The sequence below is a fragment of the Globicephala melas genome, chromosome 19, assembly GCF_963455315.2.
Source record: "Globicephala melas chromosome 19, mGloMel1.2, whole genome shotgun sequence".
In the NCBI taxonomy this organism is placed as follows: Eukaryota; Metazoa; Chordata; class Mammalia; order Artiodactyla; family Delphinidae; genus Globicephala; species Globicephala melas.
Genome location: NC_083332.1, coordinates 57,289,309 through 57,310,050, shown reverse-complemented (window position 1 = coordinate 57,310,050; position 20,742 = coordinate 57,289,309). Strand labels below are relative to the sequence as shown.

The 20,742-nt window shown below is 43.7% G+C and overlaps 1 protein-coding gene across 1 annotated transcript in view; it reads right to left on the bottom strand.

Moving 5' to 3' along the window:
• Window positions 1-20,742, bottom strand: part of CDH13 (cadherin 13) — a 1,033,853-nt gene that overhangs the window by 559,987 nt on the left and 453,124 nt on the right. Inside the window, exon 4 of the mRNA XM_030863234.2 lies at window positions 10,045-10,161. Within this exon, the coding sequence (XP_030719094.2) occupies window positions 10,045-10,161 (117 nt within the window). The remainder of the gene's footprint in view (window positions 1-10,044; window positions 10,162-20,742) is intronic.

The following is a 20,742-nucleotide window of genomic DNA, read 5'->3' as shown; positions in this document are numbered from 1 at the left end:
ACAGTTCTCTATCACGGTGCTTATCTGCCTGTTTACAGGTCTGTGTCTCCCCTGGAATGGATGTTCTTTGAGGGGGAATCTATGGGCAGTAGCCAGTGCAATGCCAGGCACATAGTTGTTTGATAAATATTTCTGAATGAATGAATGAATCAGTGAGGCCCAATTTTTCAGTATAGGAAGAATATCTCCCTGCCCAAGAGGCCTTAACTGAGGCTTTTCTTCATGTCATGATCCAAATCACCCAAGACAAGAGGACACACCCACAGATGGGAATGTTTAAACTTGCAACAAAGGGTCTTGTATCCACCAGCTCCCCCACTGCTGCTTACAGAGGCAGGCCAAGCCCAGGTGCCTGGAAGGCACTGTGCCCAGGGACCCAGCTCCACAGTGAAGTCTCTGCCCTGTAACTCCATTTGGAAGTGAGGGTGAGTTTCAAGCTAGCAAAGGAAATAAATGTGGATTTTTCACTCATCCCTCGCCCTCTGCAGAAAACCATCTATTGTCCTGTTTCTGTGTCCATCCATTTCTGCCTCGATCTTCTGCCCAGCTGGAACTGGAGGTCTGACCACAAAAGGTCCAATCCATTCCCCATGGCGCCCCAGGCCCTGCTCCTTCTCAGCCCTTGTTGACTGAGTCAGCTGTAGTCTTGGGGCTGAGAAAAACGAGCAGTGATATCTCTAAATTACACCAAAGTTGGCCTTTTCTGCTTTCACTCTGTTCCTTGTGGCTCCCTTTGAACAGGGCTGTCAGCAGAGATACTGACAAAAATCATGTGGTCTGAAGGGAGAAAGTAGCTTTCTTTACAGCAAAGAGAGCCGTTTTCTGCTTGTCAACACATGGTCTACTCTTTAAGCTAAGACATGACCTCTGGCCTCGACTCAGTGTGCAAACACACACATCAAATAAACATTTGTGCAGTTAACCCTCATTTCTCCACACTTCACAGAGAATTTTATCTCTACCTTTCTCATTTTCCAGGTAGAATTGGGACAACTGTCACAGAATTTGTCAGCCTCGGGAAACTGACTCAGGGAATTTTTGTGCAAAGGAGGAGAGGCGTGGAGGAGCTCAAAGAGCACAGGCTCAATGTCTGCGTCTACTCTGCACTGGCTGTGGGACCTTACACAAGTTACTTCGTGCACTTCAAGGAGCAAAGCTGTCCAGAAACGACCCTGGTGCTCACTCTGGACAAGCAACAAGCTAAAGCCTGGGATGGGTGGCTAATTGGGTAAGCCACTTCCCCAAATGGAGGTTCCACTCGAGCACTACTCCACATGGGGTCAGTGTAACCTGACCCTATCCAGGGTCACATTCTACGGGCCCAAGGTCACTGGTATGATGGAGCCAGCTCCTACTGCTTCGTGAAAGCCAAGTGTTAAATATTCAAGAATTTTGCAAGTTGGCAGCTTGTAATTTGCTACTGCGGAGGTATTTACACCAGAGAGAGCATCAAACACTACAAATCAGGGCTCCCCTTGTCCCCAGGAGCCAGTTTACTAGTATACCACTGCCCCAGGCATGTGGCTTTGGACATCTGGAATCTCAGATGACTCCTATAAACCTGGGTACCTGCACTCAGGCTGCCAGATACCCTCAGAAGTCTGATTACCTGTCCACTGGCCAGCTAAGAAGGGAGAACCATGGGAGCAGAGTGTGTTCTCTGGCAAACCTATCCAGTGTGCTCAGCTGTCTGCACAGGCCCTAGCACCTCTCTCTGCAGGATTCTGGGGAATGGGGAGCAGTGCTTCTCATCTTTGGCTGACCCCTGGCTCGTATGTGTCCTTTCCTCTGCCTCCAAACAGCCTATTCCTTAACCCATGCCATGTGCTATTTTGAAATCCATCCAGAACCCTAGTACATGGCAGATGGCGATGCTGCAGGAACTCAACTTACATGACGCAGTCTGTACCACAAGTAGACTACAAGTCTTGCATGGTGCTTGGCCTCAGTTTCCTCAGTGGTACAACAGGGACATAAGATTGGTTGCTGAGGGTACGTGTGGTTTCTGCATGTGAGCGTGCTATGCAAACAGCAAAGACCCACGGAAACTAAACATTCGCGTATGTTACGGTGCAGAAATCATTGAAGAGTCCTAGGGTTCAGTACTGCCACTCTTTTACCTGTGTTACCTTGGGCAAGTTACTTAACTTCTCTCAATTTCGACTTCCCCACCTGAGAAATGGGTGTAGTACCTTATAGGGTTGTTATAAGACCTGCACAGGACAACAATGAGAGCCATGTTTGGCTTAGATCCTGATACTCATTTGATGTGGAAGACTCTAGTTGAATTTGAAAATTCCTCAATTCTCCCACTTCTAGGGTGCTAACTCGAGCTGAAATGCCAGATCCTTTAACGTTCTCAAATAATTAAACATAAATTCGGTCTGAGGCCAAAAGTACAAAACAATAAAGCCCTAGGAAACTTTCACATTGAGAACTGCAGGGTGATAAACTCAGGGCTAAAAATATTGCTTCCTCTATAGGCTAAGATGCCTTTATTCACTGGATGTATATCATGGAGGGCATTTTTGCATATATATGTATTTGGCAAAGAACCAAAACAACTCAATTATGTTTTATCATTAATTAAACTTTGCAGAAAGAGGGCAACACTTGCTAATGGTGAATATAAGCTTTCATTAGACTTAGTCAAAATAAGTTAGAATTAACTCTGCTCAGTTGTGAATAGAAGTTTTGAGTTTTTTATTTGAGTAGATTTAAAATGTCATTGCATGTATAAGCAAATGCAGAAATAGAGTCACTGTCTTTTCTCACTCTTTCTGCCTCTTTTTATTTTTTCTCTCTCTCCCCTCCTCCCTTTTAACCCCCCCATCTCTGTCTCCCTCCCCCCTCCCCCTTTACACACACACACACACACACACACACACACACACACACAATCCATCAGCATCAAATCTATCACGATCTGCTAAGGATGCTTACATGACCTGACATAATGGTTGACTGCCAAGCAATTTATCTGGTAGCCTCACTGCCACTGTAGAAAATTAAAATTTGCTGGAAACATCCAGACTGATCACATAATGGTCTGTTAATTCCTTTTTAACAACAAACCAGCTATGGTCACTTAAATTAGTAACTGGTGAATACCTTAGCCAACCAGCCATAGACCTGGTTAGAATTCAAGTCAAAGAATATTTAAGTCCCTACTATGTGTTAGGCACTGTACTGGATCACTCACTACCCTTGGTAAATTACAGTTAATGGGAAGAAAAATACAAAAGAAACTATATTGCTGCTCAAAATGTGTTGTGTCATCTAAGAGGTATAAACAAATGTGTAAAGGAGATCAAACAAAAATTCCATGGAGGAGACCGACTGCTGTATTTAAAACAGATAACCAACAAGAACCTACTGTACGGCACAGGGAACGCTGCTCAATATTTTGTAATAACCTCAATGGGAAAAGATTTGAAAAAGAATAGATACATGTATATGTATAACTGAATCACTTTGCTATACACCTGAAACTAACACAACATTGTTAATCAACTATGCTCCAATATAAAATAAAAATTTTTTTAAATATAGGCTTAAATATAGCCCAGCATTGCCCAATAGAAATCTAACACGAGCCATATAACTAAGTTAAAATTTTCTGGTAGCTCCATTAAAAAAAGTAAAAAAAAAAAAAAAAAAAACCAAAAAAACATGAGATTAATTTTAATCATAGCAATATATCCAAAATAATTTTATTGCAACATGACATCTGCATGAGGATTATTAATGAGATACATTCCATTAAAATCCTAACTTACATCTCAATTTGGACATTATATTTTCAACAAAAATATTTAATCTGTATTTAGATTAAAATTTACAAGATAGATTCAATATCTTGTAATAACCTATAATGGAAAATAATCTGAAAAATATATATAGATGTATAACTGAATCACTTGGCTGTTCCCCTGAAACTAACTATATTGTAAATCAACTATACTTCAATTAAAAAAAATTTACAGTTGAAAAGTCAGATTCACATGCAAGTTGTTCCAGTAACTGGATCAAGCAGTAGTTTTTAAGTTTAAATTAAAATCAGTTAAAATTTAATACAGTGCAAAAATCCAGTTCCTCAATCACACTCGCTACATTTCAAGAGCTCAACAGCCACACGCGGTTAGAGGCTGCCATGCTGGACAGAGTAGACGTGGAACTTTCTTCAGCGATGCAAATGTGCCATTGGATGTACAACCTTAGAATGTAAATGGGGTGGGCCTATGGAGTGGGGATGAAGAGGGCGTGTCCCAGAAAGAGGGAAGAGTTCAAAGTCATGGAAATATGAAATGCATGTGTACAACTAGGGTTGCTGAATGTAGAAATAAATTCTGCTGGTCATCTCACCAAGAAAATTTTGAGCACTAAGCTTCTGGACATCTTAGATCACCTATATTCAAATTTCTCTCCTATACAACAACCAATGGTAACTTTTAGTCACTGAATAAAACTGCTACTTGTTTGAAAATGGGGAAATGAAACAGATATAAATTTTTGAGAAGAGACATGTAGTTAGACTTGAATAAAAGGTGTGAAAAAATGGATTTTAAAAGGCTGATGATGATTATATAAAATAAATCAGGCAACAGAATGGAGCAAGGTACCCTAAGTCTACATATCAGTAGAAAGGTGAGATGGAGTAGTGCTCGATGGGGATGCATTTAGTATCAGCTTTCTGGTCCAGCTTCTGGGAATGCAGCTTGGCACCCATGGCTTCGCAAAGTGTTGCAAAGGACTATTAAATGGAGTAAAACAAATTTAATCCCAAGGCCATAAGACTCCTTGGCACCTGTTTGCATAGGTGGGCGTAAAGGGGAGATACAGAGTTCCTGGATGTGGGGAGACCTCTAACCATGGTATACATCCAGAACCCTGAGAAATATTTAGGACCTGCCATAAATTATCCTCAGGTGTGACTTACATTCATGACACAATCAAAGCAGAGTCCTGGTTGAGTGGTTTTCATGATTTGGTCTAATGATCTACGCTGATTCCCTTTACAAAGAGTGCATGGTCCCATTACGTATTTCTTCCATCCTGGGTTAAATATGTCCTTCTAAAGGCTCATTCTACCAATTTATAGGGGATATAAAAAAAGGAATTTCAGTAAAATGTACTTTCATTGGTTTTGATGAAAAGGGTTTGTGATGAAAATAGAATCTCTAACAAGCACTTCATAAATGACTTGTCTTTCAAACTTAATATAAAACAGAATAAAATACATCTCCAAAAGACCTCCTTGCTGCCTCACAGATTTCAAGTCCCCTGCTCTCAATCAACTCAAAAATCTCTATAGACGCAATCAAATATTTATCAGTGAAAATTGGTAAAACTGAGAAATTATTTATGGCCCAAATTTTGAAATAGTCATACACTGAAGGGGGAGGAAGAAAAAAAAAAGGTTATGTTGGGAACTACACATATCTCTCCAGGGCACATACTCGCAGATCCTCCCTGCTGTCTAGAATTCAAAAATGGGAAGGAAATCACAGGTCTGAGGAAATGTGTTCACAGCTGGGTGTTCTACCCTTTTTTCAGAAACACTGAGAGATATGATGGAAAACCAGCCCCCAAATTCTAATAATTTAGCTACTTACCAACTAATTAATTATTTTGCAGATAGATAAAATATGTGTATGTCAAAACTTTGCCTAATACCTAGAGCTGCCTGCGTAGCTTTTTAGTGAATATGTAATTCTACGTGGCATGGCCTTGAACTGTGAGAAATCTCCCACGGGGGCGAAATCGCTGCAGCACCTTGCTTTTGATATCGTTACCCTCTAGTATATGGGTCTTCATTCTTTAAAGAAATTCAGATTGTGATAAAATATGACAAAAAAGAAAATAAAGAGACAAATACTTGGTCTCCATTCACCATCCCGAATTGTAAGACAAAGTACTTTCGTGCCAACATGCCAGCTCTTCTGCCTTTTATAATAATTTTACACTTAAACTTAATTTTTCCCAACATTGTATTATGAAATTTCCAAACACGTAGGAAAGTTGAAAGAAGTTCACAGTGATCAACTGTGCTCATCACCTAGATTCCATCATTAACATTTTGCTCTACTTGCTTTGTCATATATCTATCCATTGATCCACGCCTCTAACCATCTTATTTCTTGGCACATTTCAAGGTATTAAACTTAGTTTTAATGATATTTTAAAAAAGTAATTTTCAGCAAGGACATTTCACTCCATGCAAGAGAATTCTCAGGTTGCACTCCGTAGCCCTGAGCCTACTGGTTAAGAGTGCAGACTGTGAAATCTCAAAGAGGTGGCACAAAGCGTGCCTCTGCAGTTAAGTGTGTGATTTCGGACAGGTTACACCATCCCTCTGAGTCTCATTACCCTCATTCGGCACCTTGGAAGATGGTCCTCGTGGGCTTGTTATTATGAAAATTCAACATAATAGACGAAAAGTGCTTACACTTTATTGTGACAAATAAAGAATTTGTGATGATTTTTTCTACTCTTCTCTAATCCTGTGAGATCAAGGCCTCTGTTTCCTTTGCCATTAAATCAGCAGCCCCTTGCACAGTGCCTTGTAAATAGCAGAGGCTGCATATTGATATTATTGATATGAATTGATATGAATTGGGTTAAATTTCAGAGGTTTTCCCTCCTGGGATGAAACAAGTACTTATTATTGGAGAGAGGCAAGTGCAGTGGCTTCAAAGGCACGAGGCATAAGAAAGTTAGTTGAGGAAACGAGTTGGGAGCAGGAGATGAGACAAAGAGAAAAAATCTGGCCTGCAAAGCAACAGTGTTTATATCAAGTTTAGTGATAGAGCAGAATTCATCAGTGCCCAGTCCCAGTCCCTTGCACCTCACCTTTTCAGTGCACACCAGCCACCATGATGCCTAAAGGCTCTCCCGCAAGCCTCAGAAGGCCATTGTGCTGGTGCACAGAACACAGGGCATGATGGATGTGCTGGGGAGTTTAGACTTCTGGGAGCAGCCCTCAACCAGACGGATAGGGATGGTATATAAATACCCCAGCTCCCTCCTCCGTGGACAGGATAACCCTGAGAGTGTGTCTTACACCATTTTCTAGCCTTTCTCTGTGGGATTACAATCCAGTCACCCACAGTGGTAAACAGGCCTCTCAACTGGCTGCTTCCCCTTTCCTGCATCACTCCTTCACTCCCTTACCAGTATTACTGGTATAGAAATTACCTACATTTGAATTCTTGTCTCAGGGAACCCAAAGTAAGACAACTGTCTTTATGCCCACAGAATCTCTTCTTCAAATGACATTCTACACTGAAATCTGATATGTAATATTTATAAGATTAGAGCTGCCTGACTCGTAGAGTTTGGGTGGATGGGAGTGGTGACGTGTGGAGGCCAAAGCCCTGCCTCCTGGGTCTCTTTTCCCTTCTCCCAGCCTCCCCAGCACTCAGTGAAGACTCCTGTATCTTCTCACAGCTCGACAGAGCCTTGCTTGTCAGCTATAGGCAGATTGATTAGGATATGATATAAGATATAAATAGAAGAATAAGAGGAATGAATAAAAACAGGCAGAGACAAAGAGGGAAATATGTTCCTTCAAAGGTCTAAGAAGCATGGACAAACACAGAATTCTTGCAAGGCAGTGCAGTTATTCTGTAAAAGCCATCGGGAGGTTTGGGAGGCTTTCACACCATTATGATGTTAGTACACTACTGCACTTAGAAAAGCTGTTGTTTGTAGAGAACCCAGGTTGAAACCCAGGGCTGAACCCAGGTGGGCAGTACATAGGGGCTAAGGAGACAGAAGTCTTCAGCTTGAAAAACAAATTGTGTTCTGAGGCTGTAACAAGTAAGAAACCATGCAGAAGAATGTCCTTAGTTAGATGCATACTTATTGATCCATTATGTATCTTAAGGAAAGAGCCTTGTGAAAACTCTCTAAATATACTGAGGGGGGACAAATGTATGGGGCTGGAGGAAGCTTTAGGATGACCACATAACTTACTGTCCAAAGCTGGACAAGTTTAAGGGGAAAGGTGGTGCTCATAATAATTATGGCAGGACAACAAAATTTCCAGGCAAGTGAGATGTGATAATTCACCCTTGTTGTAAACTAATTAATAGAATTGAAATTCCTATACTGAAAGTACTATAGTTTAGTGGTAGGCAGGGGAGGAGAAAGTATTTTAGCTCAGACCTCCTTAAACCTGAGTGTGCATCAGAATCACCTGGGATCTCTTAAAAATGCTGGTGCTTGGTCTTCACCCCCTGACCAACTGAGTCAATTTCTGAGGGTGGAGACTGGCATCTGTATTTTAACTGCCCCAGGTGACTCTGATGCACAGCGAGGGCTGAAAACACCAAGCGTACATGAAGGAGACCTGCAGAACAAGGGTGCAGCTTGTGCCTCAAACTGTCTGGGGGCAGAGTCTTGCAGACTTGAGGACTCTGGCCCCTTGGTGAGTGCTATCCTTGGCTTCAGGGAAACCTACACAAAGGCCATGACAGAGGCGAGGGCTGTCCAAAGGGCCAGGGCACGTCAGCTGTACCACTGTCCTCTCAGAAGAGCTCTGCTTCCCTTTGCATCATATCCTGGAAATCTGGCAAGATTTTGCATCTTTGGTACAGTGATAGTTTAAAATCATAAATATGGTTATTATCAGGACATCAGATTATGAATGTTTCTAATTTCCAATAGAAATAGATTTCTAATAGTCCAAGTCACACTAACCTCTTGCCCGGGTCACTATAAAACCTTCCTTCTTGGCTGTTTGTGTGTGTCCACTCCTCCCTACTACTCTGCTCCCACAGATCGTTCCCTACAAGGCAGCCAGAGGGACCTTTCAAAAGGTCCAGACACACACAAACACACCTGGGAGACTTTCCAGTGGTTTCTGGCTGCATGCACGATGAAAATCCTATTCATCACTATGGTCTCCAAGACCCACATGACAGGCCAACTTCTCTGACTTCAACTCTTATCACTCTTTTCCTTGTTCACTACATTGCAGCCAACCAGGCATTCTGCTAGTCAAATCCACCTCATTCTTTTGCACCTCCAGGCTTTTGCACACGCAGTTGCCGCTGCCAAGTCTATGGTTTTCCCGACCTCCCCTTGGCTATTCCTTTCTCATTCTTCCCGCCCCCACTCAAACGTCAGGGACACGACCCAGCTGCTCCCGGTCATTTGTGCCAAGATTCCCTCCTCCCTCTTCACCCTGGTCCTGCCATTTACTCTTCTTCACATCACCCCGTGTCTGTTACTCACAGCATTTGTTATCCTCTGCAGTTTTCTCATTTACTTACTGATTGAAAAAATCTACCTCCCCACTCGAACACAAGCTCTATAACAATAGGGGCTTGGATGCTTGTTCACACCTCCACTAAACCGATCTCAATCTTGCAGTCTGGCATATAACAGGTGCTCCTTATTGATTCAATGAATAGATAAACAATCCAATAGCACCAGCCATTCAGATCATCCATTCAACTAACCACCATTGCTCAAATCCCGAGATCATTGAAAAATATGAACTGGTGAAAATTCAATTCTCCATGTCGGCTTTCCTATGGGGAGAGGGTGTGCTGACCAGGCAACATCAGTATTTCTGCCTATTTAACAGTGACTATTTCTTCCTGGAAAAGTTGTTTCTCTGATTCATGTGACAGTGCTTTCTGGATCTGGTTAGTATGGTTTAGTTCCTTTGATCTATCATCATCCGGGTATACTAAGAGGACTGAACTGGCGGACGGCCTGGGCATCATCTACAAAAGCCGTGAGTCTATTGCTTAACCAAAGACATCCTCATGTCACAACTCTTACATCATTATCTACCATGTAGATCTCAAAATCATGACAAAGGTGTTGTTGTGTTTTTTTGTTTTTGTTTTTTGTAAATTCCCTTTTTCATGACCTTTGACATTCTTTTCTTGGCAAAAAAATCTGGCCTCTTACCACAGAGGATCTGAGGCCAATTCCTGCTGGTCGCCAAGCCAGTCAGAGTCAGCTTGTCTCGTGTATGCTCATCTCACAATAAAAGCATGCTTTAGCGGTTTTCTTTGTCTGACTTACCTTGCCAACATCTCTTGGGAAAGGTTGTCTCTGATTCTCTGGAATTAAAATGGGAGATACCACAATGGACCTCTTTTGTCTTGGGACAGGAGAAGTTCTTTCAAATTTAAATATATCCTAAAAGAGAAAAAACAAATCAATTGACTAAAATCCCCCACGGCGAAGATGTATCAGTCTGCTCTGAGATATGGCTCCTTTGTTGTGAAAGCATACAGCTGTTTGGACATTGTTAATTTTATTCTATCAAACCTCATTAGCGTTAGCAAGTACATCATTAGAATTATACTAAAGCTGACATTGTGATTCACAATGACTATCATTAAGCTGTTTAATCCCATCTTCTGAATCATTCTATTCACAATGTCAGTCTTGATTTATACATCCTTCCATGCTTGTGTGTTCCCATTCTTAATCTGTCAAGTGAGGAGATTACTTGGCTGGTCACTAACCCACAGAACTCGCTGGGTACAAGTGTGACTCTCCTCACGGCCAAATGCAAGGTCCTCACAATCACAAATGAATAGGGATGAGGGGTAATCACAGCATTCCAAACACAATGTTCCACAATGTCAGGCATTATGGAGACTCTTAGTCAATGTTCTGTCAAAGTCTGTTTGCTATTATTAGTGGGTCCACTCCTGGAACTCACTCCCCATGCAGTATGTCCCAAACTGCAATCATTGGAACAACACTGTGAGAATTTCTGTCTCATCTGTAATTCACCTTTTTAATTGAATAAATGGATGCAAAAAGGGAAACTTTGTGTCATTATATTAAATATAGTACCAGTATGGTTTCTCATAAAAAGTACGAAAACATAAAAATAAACAATGAGATCAATGATGTTATTAAATTTGAGCTGGACTTAGGTGGGTGGAAAGTTTCCTCTTTTTGAAAGGGAGATAAGAAAAGGCTAGAGGGGTGTTAAAGGGTTGTTAGCACTGAGCTGAGACTTTCTCCTTGACCCAATCAGAGGACTTAAAGAGAATTAAAAATGGGATATAATTTTCAATATATAAACCAATCATATTCAATACCACACACTAAGATTACCTGAGGTACCACCAAAAGCAAGCATCTCAAACTCTGGACAATAAGTTCCTATGAAAATCATGTGGCAAATTATATTTAAACACCATCACTGACCCATGCTCCATAAAAGTGTATGCATGTACATGTATATATGTTATATGATAGTGATATGGCTTTATACGTATATGATAGTTTTATTTTTATTATTTTAAAAAATATCTACTTATTTATTTGGCTGCAGCGGGTCTTAGTTGTGGCACATGGGATCTTTAGTTGTGGCATGAGGCATCTTTAGCTGCAGCATGCGGGATTTAGTTCCCTGACCTGGGATCGAACCCAGACACCCTGCACTGGGAGCGCAGAGTCTTAACGACTGGACCACCAGGGAAGTCCCAATATATAATAATTTTAAAGGAAACTCTATATAAAAAAGTCAAGTAGGAAACAAGACCAGAGAAGGCTATGAAAATGTATATAGTCTTTCTCTTGATTTTGGTCAGATTGTAAACTGATGTTATTCTTGTGGAAAGTAATCAGGCAGCATTTATTTCTCAAGAACCTTACAAGTGTACATATCCCTTCACTCTGTAATCTCACTCCTAGGAATACATCCAAATGCTAAATTCAAAGGAGGAAAAAACTGAAAGCAGGAAGATGTTTAGTGAGACACTATTTATAAAGAGCAAAAATGGCAAACCACCTGAATGTTCAATTGCAGGAGAAGGTTAAATTTGGGTCCATCAGCAGGAGACACTCTTAGGCGGTCACCAATAAGGCAGTTGTAAAGACCACGTTCTAACCACTATGATCATCATTTGACTGCTTCCACAATCACAACCACAAACTATTATAATAACAACAATTTATTAAACACGTGTTGGGCCCTGTGCTATGCACCCTACATGTGTCTTTGTTAATATTTGCAATAAACTTCTCAAGTACATCCTAGCCATCCTTAACCAATGAGAAATGTTAAGCTCTTAGAGGTTATATAAATTGCTGCAATTCACCTAATTAGCTGAGAGAATATGTAAGATAATATGTGTAGGAAAATACAGAATACCATATTGGCTGCCCTCTACTTTATATAAACTATACTGAACATAGAAGAATAATATCCAAAACCTCAATGAATAAGTCCAAATAAAAGACTGCTTGGGGACTTCCCTGGTGGCACAGTGGTTAAGAATCTGCCTGCCAATGCAAGAGACATGGGTTCGAGCCCTGGTCCGGGAAGATCCCACATGCCACAGAGCAGCTAAGCCTGTGCGCCACAACTACTGAAGCCTGTGTGCCTACAGCCCGTGCTCCACAACAAGAGAAGCCACCACAATGAGAAGCCCGTGGACCGCAACAAAGAGTAGCCCCTGCTCGCTGCAACTAGAGAAAGTCTGCACAGCAACGGAGACGCAACATAGCCAAAAATAAATAAATAAAATAAATTAAAAAAAAAACAACCAACCAACACACCAACCAAATAAATATATAAATAACCCAACCCCAACCACGTAGAAAACAGCAGAGAAAGAAAGAGAGAATGGGACAGTGAGAAGACAATGAAAAACAGAGTGGATTACATCCATAAAACACTGATGTATAACATCTGTAAAGAGGCTTATTAGGGAATATGAAAAGAACAGAAAACATGTAAAATACGTGCAATATACGAATCTTATTTACAGTAAAAAAAATCTTGAAGCTTGTATGAAGGAAAGTCTAGGAAAGCACTTTGAAAACATTTAAAGTCCTATGCAAATGTAAGGGATTGGTGATTCTATTCTATAATAAGAGCAAAAGTAGGTTTCCATTCATTATGACGATATGTGTGAAAATGTATGTAAAGTAATGAAAAGCACTGTCAGTAACAAACATTCCATTGTTTGCAGTACAGAACTTATTTGTGTTTGCAAGCCTGTGAATGGGTGACAGGTGACCAGAGTGGTAAGGTTCCTGAGTCCCCATTTCTACCTCTGGCGTCCTCCCAGTTTACCAGCTACTGAAGCCCACACTGCCAATCCATTTCCTTCCCCCTCATAGCCCAGCAGCTTGGTAATAAGGACACCTGTGTAAACTCCCTGGCTCTAAGGTACCTTCGAAGAGAAGCAGGAGGCTCTGAGTCTCAGGATAGGAAAGAACATCTGGAAAGGAGGGGGTGGAGGTAGAGTGACCAATTGTAGAGAGGCCTCCGTGTGCACAGGACTCTCTGAGCCCACCATGGTGGGCAGGACTGGGGCATCCTTTTTCTTCCAACTCAACATTTTTTGTGTTACAATGGCAGGGACCTCAACAAAAAATTGGTCCATGACCATGACTCTATGTCTGCGGCTCCACTTCTGTCTTTGTGATTTATGTGTGTCTCTATTAACTACGTGTTTGTGGACAGATGTCTACCTTTGGTCAGGTCTGTGGTAATGAGTCTGTCTGTGTGCTCTGAAGCCAAGTGCTTTTCTGTGACTGGGGCCATTGAGGAGCCATAGCATCTAATTTGATTGACAAACACCATATGCACATCTAGGCATGTGTGTGTGTGTTTGTATCTGTCAATCTATAATGTGAAGCCTTTGAATGCAACAGGATGTGGCCGTAACCTCAAAGAAAGACAAGATGGAAGCAGTGAGGTTTAAAAGTATGTGACTAATTCAAGAGATGTTTACAGAAGAAGAGACAGAGGTGTGGGAAAGAACAGAGCATCAGGCTAAAGGAGAGGCTGTGTTAGGACTCCCTGTCTTCTGGTGTTGCCATTAGCAAGTGAGAAGTAAAACACTGCCTGCTATATCAGTAAATAAAGGATCTAGCTAGCACGTTACAGCTGCTTGGATGGTGCAGCCCAAGGAAACTCAGGATGAGAAAACACAGGATGCTGGCCCCAGACAGCTGAGGTGCATATCAAAGGAATGATTTCAGTGAACCCAGACTCTTGCATCTTCCCATACATAGAAAAGTGCTAAATTCCTTAACTTGAGATATCTAGTTTTCTTTTATTAACCGTAACCTTTTGTTCCAACTACCTGGTGTTGTTGAAAAACCTCTTCTATATCCTGGCTTCCCCCTCTTCCTCTTCTGAACAGTTTTCTCAGTCTATATCTGAGATGCTGTCTCTGGGCTTGAAGTCCTAAGAATGTTCACCATATAAAACATAACTTTCAACTTTTAAGTTGTGCATCTTTTTTTTCAGCCGACACAAGATAGTGGGTAAATAGGAAAAAGGCAGTTCTGGGCACAGATGATGGGTGTTGTGACTTTGAGGGCAGCCAACATAGTTTTCTAGAGGGTGTATAAGTAGCTGCATTCGGGAGGGAGAGATGAAAGGGGACAAGAAGTGTCACTCACGTACAAGAGCAGCTAGACGTGAAGGAGAAGCTGACACCATCCAGGTTATGTGGAGGGAAAAGGGAGGAACTCAATCATCCGATGAGTTTCTAAAAGGCCAGCAAAGGCCACAGAAAGGTTAGGAGGCAAAAGGAGGAAAACCAAAAGGACAAAGAGATGAGGATTTCAAAAAGGAGAGAGTGCATGGCCATATCACACAACTCAGACGTCCCCTCCAAAGGGCTGAACACTATGAGGAGGCTGTCGGGCTGACGATGAACAGGTAACTGAGGACTTTAGGAAGACAACTTTAAGAGTGTGTTAGGGTCCAGGGTCAGAGGAACCAATGAGAAGTGAGGGCTTTGGTGAGGAAGGAAAGAAGCTGGAAGAAGTTGGAAGTTTGTCAGCTCAAGGGGAGACCAGGAAGGGTGCTGGGCTGCGAGGCGGGGGTCAGAGGCAGGCAGCCATAGTGTTGGGTGAATGAAGACACAGAAGGGAGGTGACCCCAGAGGGAGACGGATGGCTGAAGGCGGTGGGAAGGGAGCGGATCAACGGCACGACCAGCCCCAGAGAGGACAGGGAGGGCTTTAAGGGGAATTTCTCGTTTGTAAATGACGATAACTCTCCTGTGCTCTTGGTTATCAGAATGAAATGAGAAATGGCACTTGAAGGTGGTCTGCACTCTCCAAAGAACAGCACAAAAGTGAAGGATGGTCTTATTCATACCAGGACAGCGGATGTGAGGAAATGAAGACAAGCCACTCGGTGCCTTTTAGGAGTGAGTAATTCAGCTGTGGGTGGCCTGACGCCAGATCTTAAACAGACACTTGCAGACACGCAGCCACCTCCAGATTTCTAGACTACTAGACACATGCACACTGACATCAAAGTCCTCTCTCACCAAACACAAACACTCATGCACTCGTGCACGTGTACACACTCAGAATCCATTTGATAGGGTCACACACATACACTGACACACACACACTCATTAACAGATGCACATGCAACAGACACACATCACATGCCTAGACCCAAGGACACACACAACACAGCTTCCCCCTGCAAACCAACACAGTTCCCTCAGCCACAAGAACACACACACAGACACGGGGCATGCAGAGGAAAGTGCACGACTAGTCATGTGCCTTCAGTCGGTGACCAATGATCCATCCACGTCTTTGAGCCTGGAAAAGCCGGAGGCTTGCAGGGGCCTCATCCTATCTTGCTTCAGTCAAAGGGCAGAACTCTGTCCTCTGGCAGACTCACTCATGCGGCATTTTACTACAGGGAATTGTCACCCTTACATAAATATCTCTCGTCTCCCATGGGCTGACTGGGGCCTGTGTCTTTCTGTCGAAGGGTGTTGGGGTTTACAATCTCATTTGCTTTCCTCCCTGATTCTCAATCTCAGGAGAAATTGGCAGTGCATTAAAAGCAAGTTTCATGCTACATCACACAGTCCCAAAGAACACCTTGGAAATAATGAGGAGGCCCCTGCAACTGTGAGGGACAGGGGAGGGGTTGGGGGTGGGAGGGGAGGATGGGGGCCAAGGGAAGGAGGAAGCAGAAAGGATGAAGAACGTGACAAGGAGAGAAAGAGTGGATTTATTTTCATTCATTCATTTCTTCAGAAACTATCTGTGGATCCCTTCCTTCCTGCCAGGAGTAATTCTCGGCATCTGGGAGAGTGCAGTGCCCTCATGCAGCTCACATTCTAGATGGAGGAGACAGACAGTGAACACGGTCCAGGAGAACAGATAGGCAGGGAGGGCTCACTGTGCACAGAGGAGGGGAGGCCGGGACGGGCCCACTGGGAAGGCGGCCTTGGAGGATGAAGCAAGGAAGGCACCCTGTGGCAGGACAAGGCACCAGCAGCAGCAGGAACAGACCCTGGCAAGTGTGCGCTGCAGGGAGGCCTGGCCGGGAAGAGCGGGGGAGACAGTCCAGGGAGCTGGTAAAGGGAATTCAGATCCTGCGTGGCCAGCCACATAGACTGCAGAGAGCACTTGGGCTTTTACTCTGCGTGAGATGTGAGTCATGGGAAGGTGTTTTGTTTGTTTCTTTTTGTGGGCGGGTTTTAAGCTGAAGAATGACATGAACCCACTTACAATTACATATATATCTACACACACATATTTCATGTTGGCTGCCGTTTGACGAACAGATTTTCAGGGTTAAAGTAATGTTTATCTGTTGGGTTTCTTTTTTCCAACCCTGTCTTCACAGAGCACTGAGATTCCTCCTAAAATGCAAATCCGAGCTTTCGATCTGGGGAAAAGGAGAGTTGGGGGTCAACTTTCCCTGGTTGGAGTCCCTCTATCCTCCTTCCTTCCCACAGTATTTTTAATGTATTATCTAGGTACCGTTTAAGTACCGTTACATTTATCCATTTTAAGGGGGCAATGCAATGATTATCAGGAAGTTTACAGAGTTGTGTGATCATCACCACAAACTAATTTTAGAACATTTCCATCAGCCTCCAAAGAAACCTCATGCCCATATGCTCACTCCCCTGTTCTAAGCCCCAGCCGCCGGCAACCATCAATCTACTTCCTGTCTGTACACATCTGCCTTCTCCAGACATGTCATAAAAGGGAATCACAGTGTGTTTTCACAGTATTTTCATGGACTCTGCCTCCACTTCATAGTTGATTTGAAGATCATGAAGCAGAAAGGGATACAGTTAGTGGTAAGGGGTGTGTAAGGCCAGCCCCCCGCCTCCAGGTGCGACCATGCTCGGGGGCACCCAGAGTCCCAACTGGCCCCAGGCTGGCCAAGAGCCCTGCTGTAATCGCAGTCCGTGTCTCCTCCGTTCACCTCTTCCCACTGCCCCCTCCTGCTGCCCTCATCTCTGTGTGGATGCAGACACCCCTCCCCTTCTCCACAAAGATCTCTGAGTCGCAAGGTTTGTTCCCAGGGAAACCACCTAGGACACCCTCAAGGCAAGAGCTGTCCAGGGTAGAGACGAACTGGGCTGGTGTCCCAGAAGTGAAGGGGAACAGAAAGGTTTGGGCCCAGACTGGTGTTCTACAGCTGGGACCGCTCTCCATGTTTTGGCTGTCACTGCTGCCTCCCTCCACGTCCAGCTGAGGGCTGAAAAGTCTTCCAAGAGCCACTCCAAGAAAACAGTGAGATTTGAGAGGAATAGCCCTGCTCTCTTCACAGTGAACCCAAAGCCAGACAGCAGCTCGGACCTGTCTTGCTACCTGGCAGAGGACCCTCATGAGCCGACACCCAAAGGGGCAGGAAGTGGCCAGAGAACTCATATGTGCCCGCCCTAGCTCATGCCTCTGCATTAGGTAATAAATGTGAGAGAAAAAGAGCAACAATTTTATAAAGAAGCCACAAGCCACTGCCTTTGTTCTCTCTCCAACTTTGTAACTTTTGGGCAAAATTATGTGCTAAGAGAAGTTACTGTAACAGGGAAAAGCATCGTAGATGCTGGCAGCATCCCTCTGGCTGAAGCAGGGAGTGCAGGGAGGGCAGTGCCACCTGAGACTTTTCAGCCTGGCCTGACTGTGGACAGTCTTGTAGATCATGTTGGGAAGGTCTGATGTGCTTCCCAGGCAGCGGGGAGCCTTTACCGGTTTCGTGCAAAGGTATGATGCTTTGGGTTTGAATTCCATGTCTGGTTGAAAGATCATGAGAATTATTCCTTTGATGAGTTTGAAGCCTGGGTTCTGGACTCAAGTCTGAAAGTCACAGCCTATTCCTTTCTTATCTTTCTAGTCCTAAAATATACTTGGCATGGTGGCCCTGGACTCACTGAGTCTGCCAAAGGAAACACTGCTATTTAGTGAGTAGCTATTATGTGCCAGGCACTGTGCTAGGCACACTGTGACATTATCTCATTTAATACATCCAACAACTCACAGGTAGAACCACCATGCCTGTTTTCCTGAGGTTCAAAGATTTAAGAGACTTATCCGAAGTCACTTAGCTCTTAAGTGAGAGATGGGAACGCAGGCCTCTGTGATCCCAGTGCCCCCTGATCCAAGCAGGATGCTACTCACCTCCCCAGGGCTGTGCGTGGAGAGAGCTCCTTACTCAAGTATAACTGGAGAATCACAACTCTAACTTTTGCAGAGGATACGTAGCAAATGTCAATCTGCCTCCGGCTAACGGGAGCGGCTATACCTTTACTGCAGGGGGACAGTTTAATTGTCTGTAAATTTCTGCAAATGAATGGAGCAGCAGAAATCAATCTCCAATTTATCCCATTCTTGCAGCTGATCTCAATGTGCTGAAAGGTGCTGGGAGGAAGGTTCTGTGCTACTCAGTTCCCATTTCATATGCAATCAAATGCACCATTCAGCGTTGCTGTACCTGGGGTGAGATTTAAAGTTTGCTTTATTACCTTCTGGGGCTGAAGTTTGCCTACTTAAAGGAAGAAACAGTCCACAAACACCAAACTTTCAGTGGCAAATTTAGGAAGTCGGAGGGCCAATATAGTAAGTTTGCATCATTTCCAGCTATCTATTTTCCCAATATTCTGGAGGCCAAATGTCAGCTGAGCTGAGTCATCTGTCACAGGTTTACAGGACAGAGTTATGCTGACAATAAAATGGGGCGATATGGAAATTGTCCATTAGTATGGAAATGTGTATTGTGGAGCTAATTTTAAAGCTGGGGTGGGGTGGGGAGATGATGGCTGGTGGACTCCTAGGGTGCGGCGAAGCCAATCTACTATAGTAAATTATGCCACACCTGCTTTTCAAGGCCTGCTGGCACATAGCTGGGAGAAATGGGTGCAAACCACTGTTCCCGAGAGTCCCCAGGCACCATGGTTTTCCAGAAGTGACCACCAGTGACATCAGAAATGATTTCTCCAGTAATGAGTCACTATCAGGGGCTTTGGGGATGTCTGATCCCAAAACAAGAAACCTCACAGTGACTGACAGTCCATAGCAGAGCATCTGAATGATTAGCACCAAAGAAGAAATAAATTCCCAATAAAAATAAACGTGACAGTCATTTCTGTTAAGTATGTTTAGGGTGGAAAAGAAATGGCTTTGGCCAAAGTAATCAACAGAGAAAAGAAAGTTTTACCAGAGGAGTTTGCAATTTGAGTGATGCCTCCAGAAGTTCTCTGTCCAGCAGCCAAATAGATCTTTTGAAACATTCTCCTTCCTCTCATTAATGCCATTATTTGCTTCCCCTTGTGAAAGGATGAAGCCGCCAATGTTACCAAGGCCAGCGAGGGCCAGCAGGCTTGGCTCCCAATGGCGCTCCGACTTCAGGAGCCCTTACTGTCCTCCTGGGCTGTGCTTCTGCAGCACGAGCCTCCTCGGAACCCTCAGGTCGCAAATGCTGGCTTCAGGGCTTTCCACCTACTGTTGTTCCTCATCATTCCTCCCTTCTTGTGCCTGGTTGACCCCCCGGATGCATCCGTGTACTCCCAGCTCAAGCACCCCTTCTAGACTCCTTCAGTCTCTTTTGCTGGGTGGGGGGAGGGGGTGCCTGCAGCCTGCCCGTTACATCCAGAGCTCTTATTCAGCTTCTGATTAATCACACATCCATTCAGTGTTTATCAATGTCTGCCTTCCACACAGGCTACCAGCTCCATGAGGCCAGGCAGTATGTCTTCCTGGTTTGCCGCCGTGTCCCCTGGTTCCCAGTACAAGGCCAGGCACACAGCAGGTGTCCAAAAAGTATTTTTTAAATACTATTAGATAAAAAAATTATTAAATGAATATAGGGTTGTTGTAGAATTCGGATAATCCAGGTAATGGGCTTAGCATAGTGCCTGGTTCAGGGTATCTGCTCCACAGTTATGTCTGATAAGTACATGAATAAGATGCCTAAGATTCCATGTTGATTTCCTCCTCAAGCCAAAAATAGCCTCTGTAACAAGACAATCACCACACACTGTTTGGATTCTTTGGCCCTTCAGTGTTTTGTGAAGTCGCTGAGTCTATAGAAATTTTTTAGAAAATTCACCCCTTGGACTGCCCGGCAGAAGACCATAGCTTTCTGGAAGAAATGACAACTGAGCTGAGACCTGAAGGCCAAGCGGGGTTCATCCAGGGATACGAGGAGGAGAGAGAGTTCCTGGCCAGGGACCAGCAAGTGAAAGGGCACAGAGGCAGAACATGGCCAAAGACCAGAAGGGCTGAAGCAGAGGGTAGGGCTCCAGAAGCTTTGGGAAAGGCTGGAAGGGGAGGAGAGGGCAGGCCTCTTCCATTCTCACGGGACTGTTCTGAATCCTGAGGACCATGAGAAGCCCCTGAATGGTTTTAAGCAAAAGTCTGGGATCTGACCTTGTCTTTGACCTTGCCCCGTCAGAGCTGAGGGGCCACCCCTGCAGAACACATTTTCTTAAATAAACTTTCCTTCATGATATTTGTTATCCTT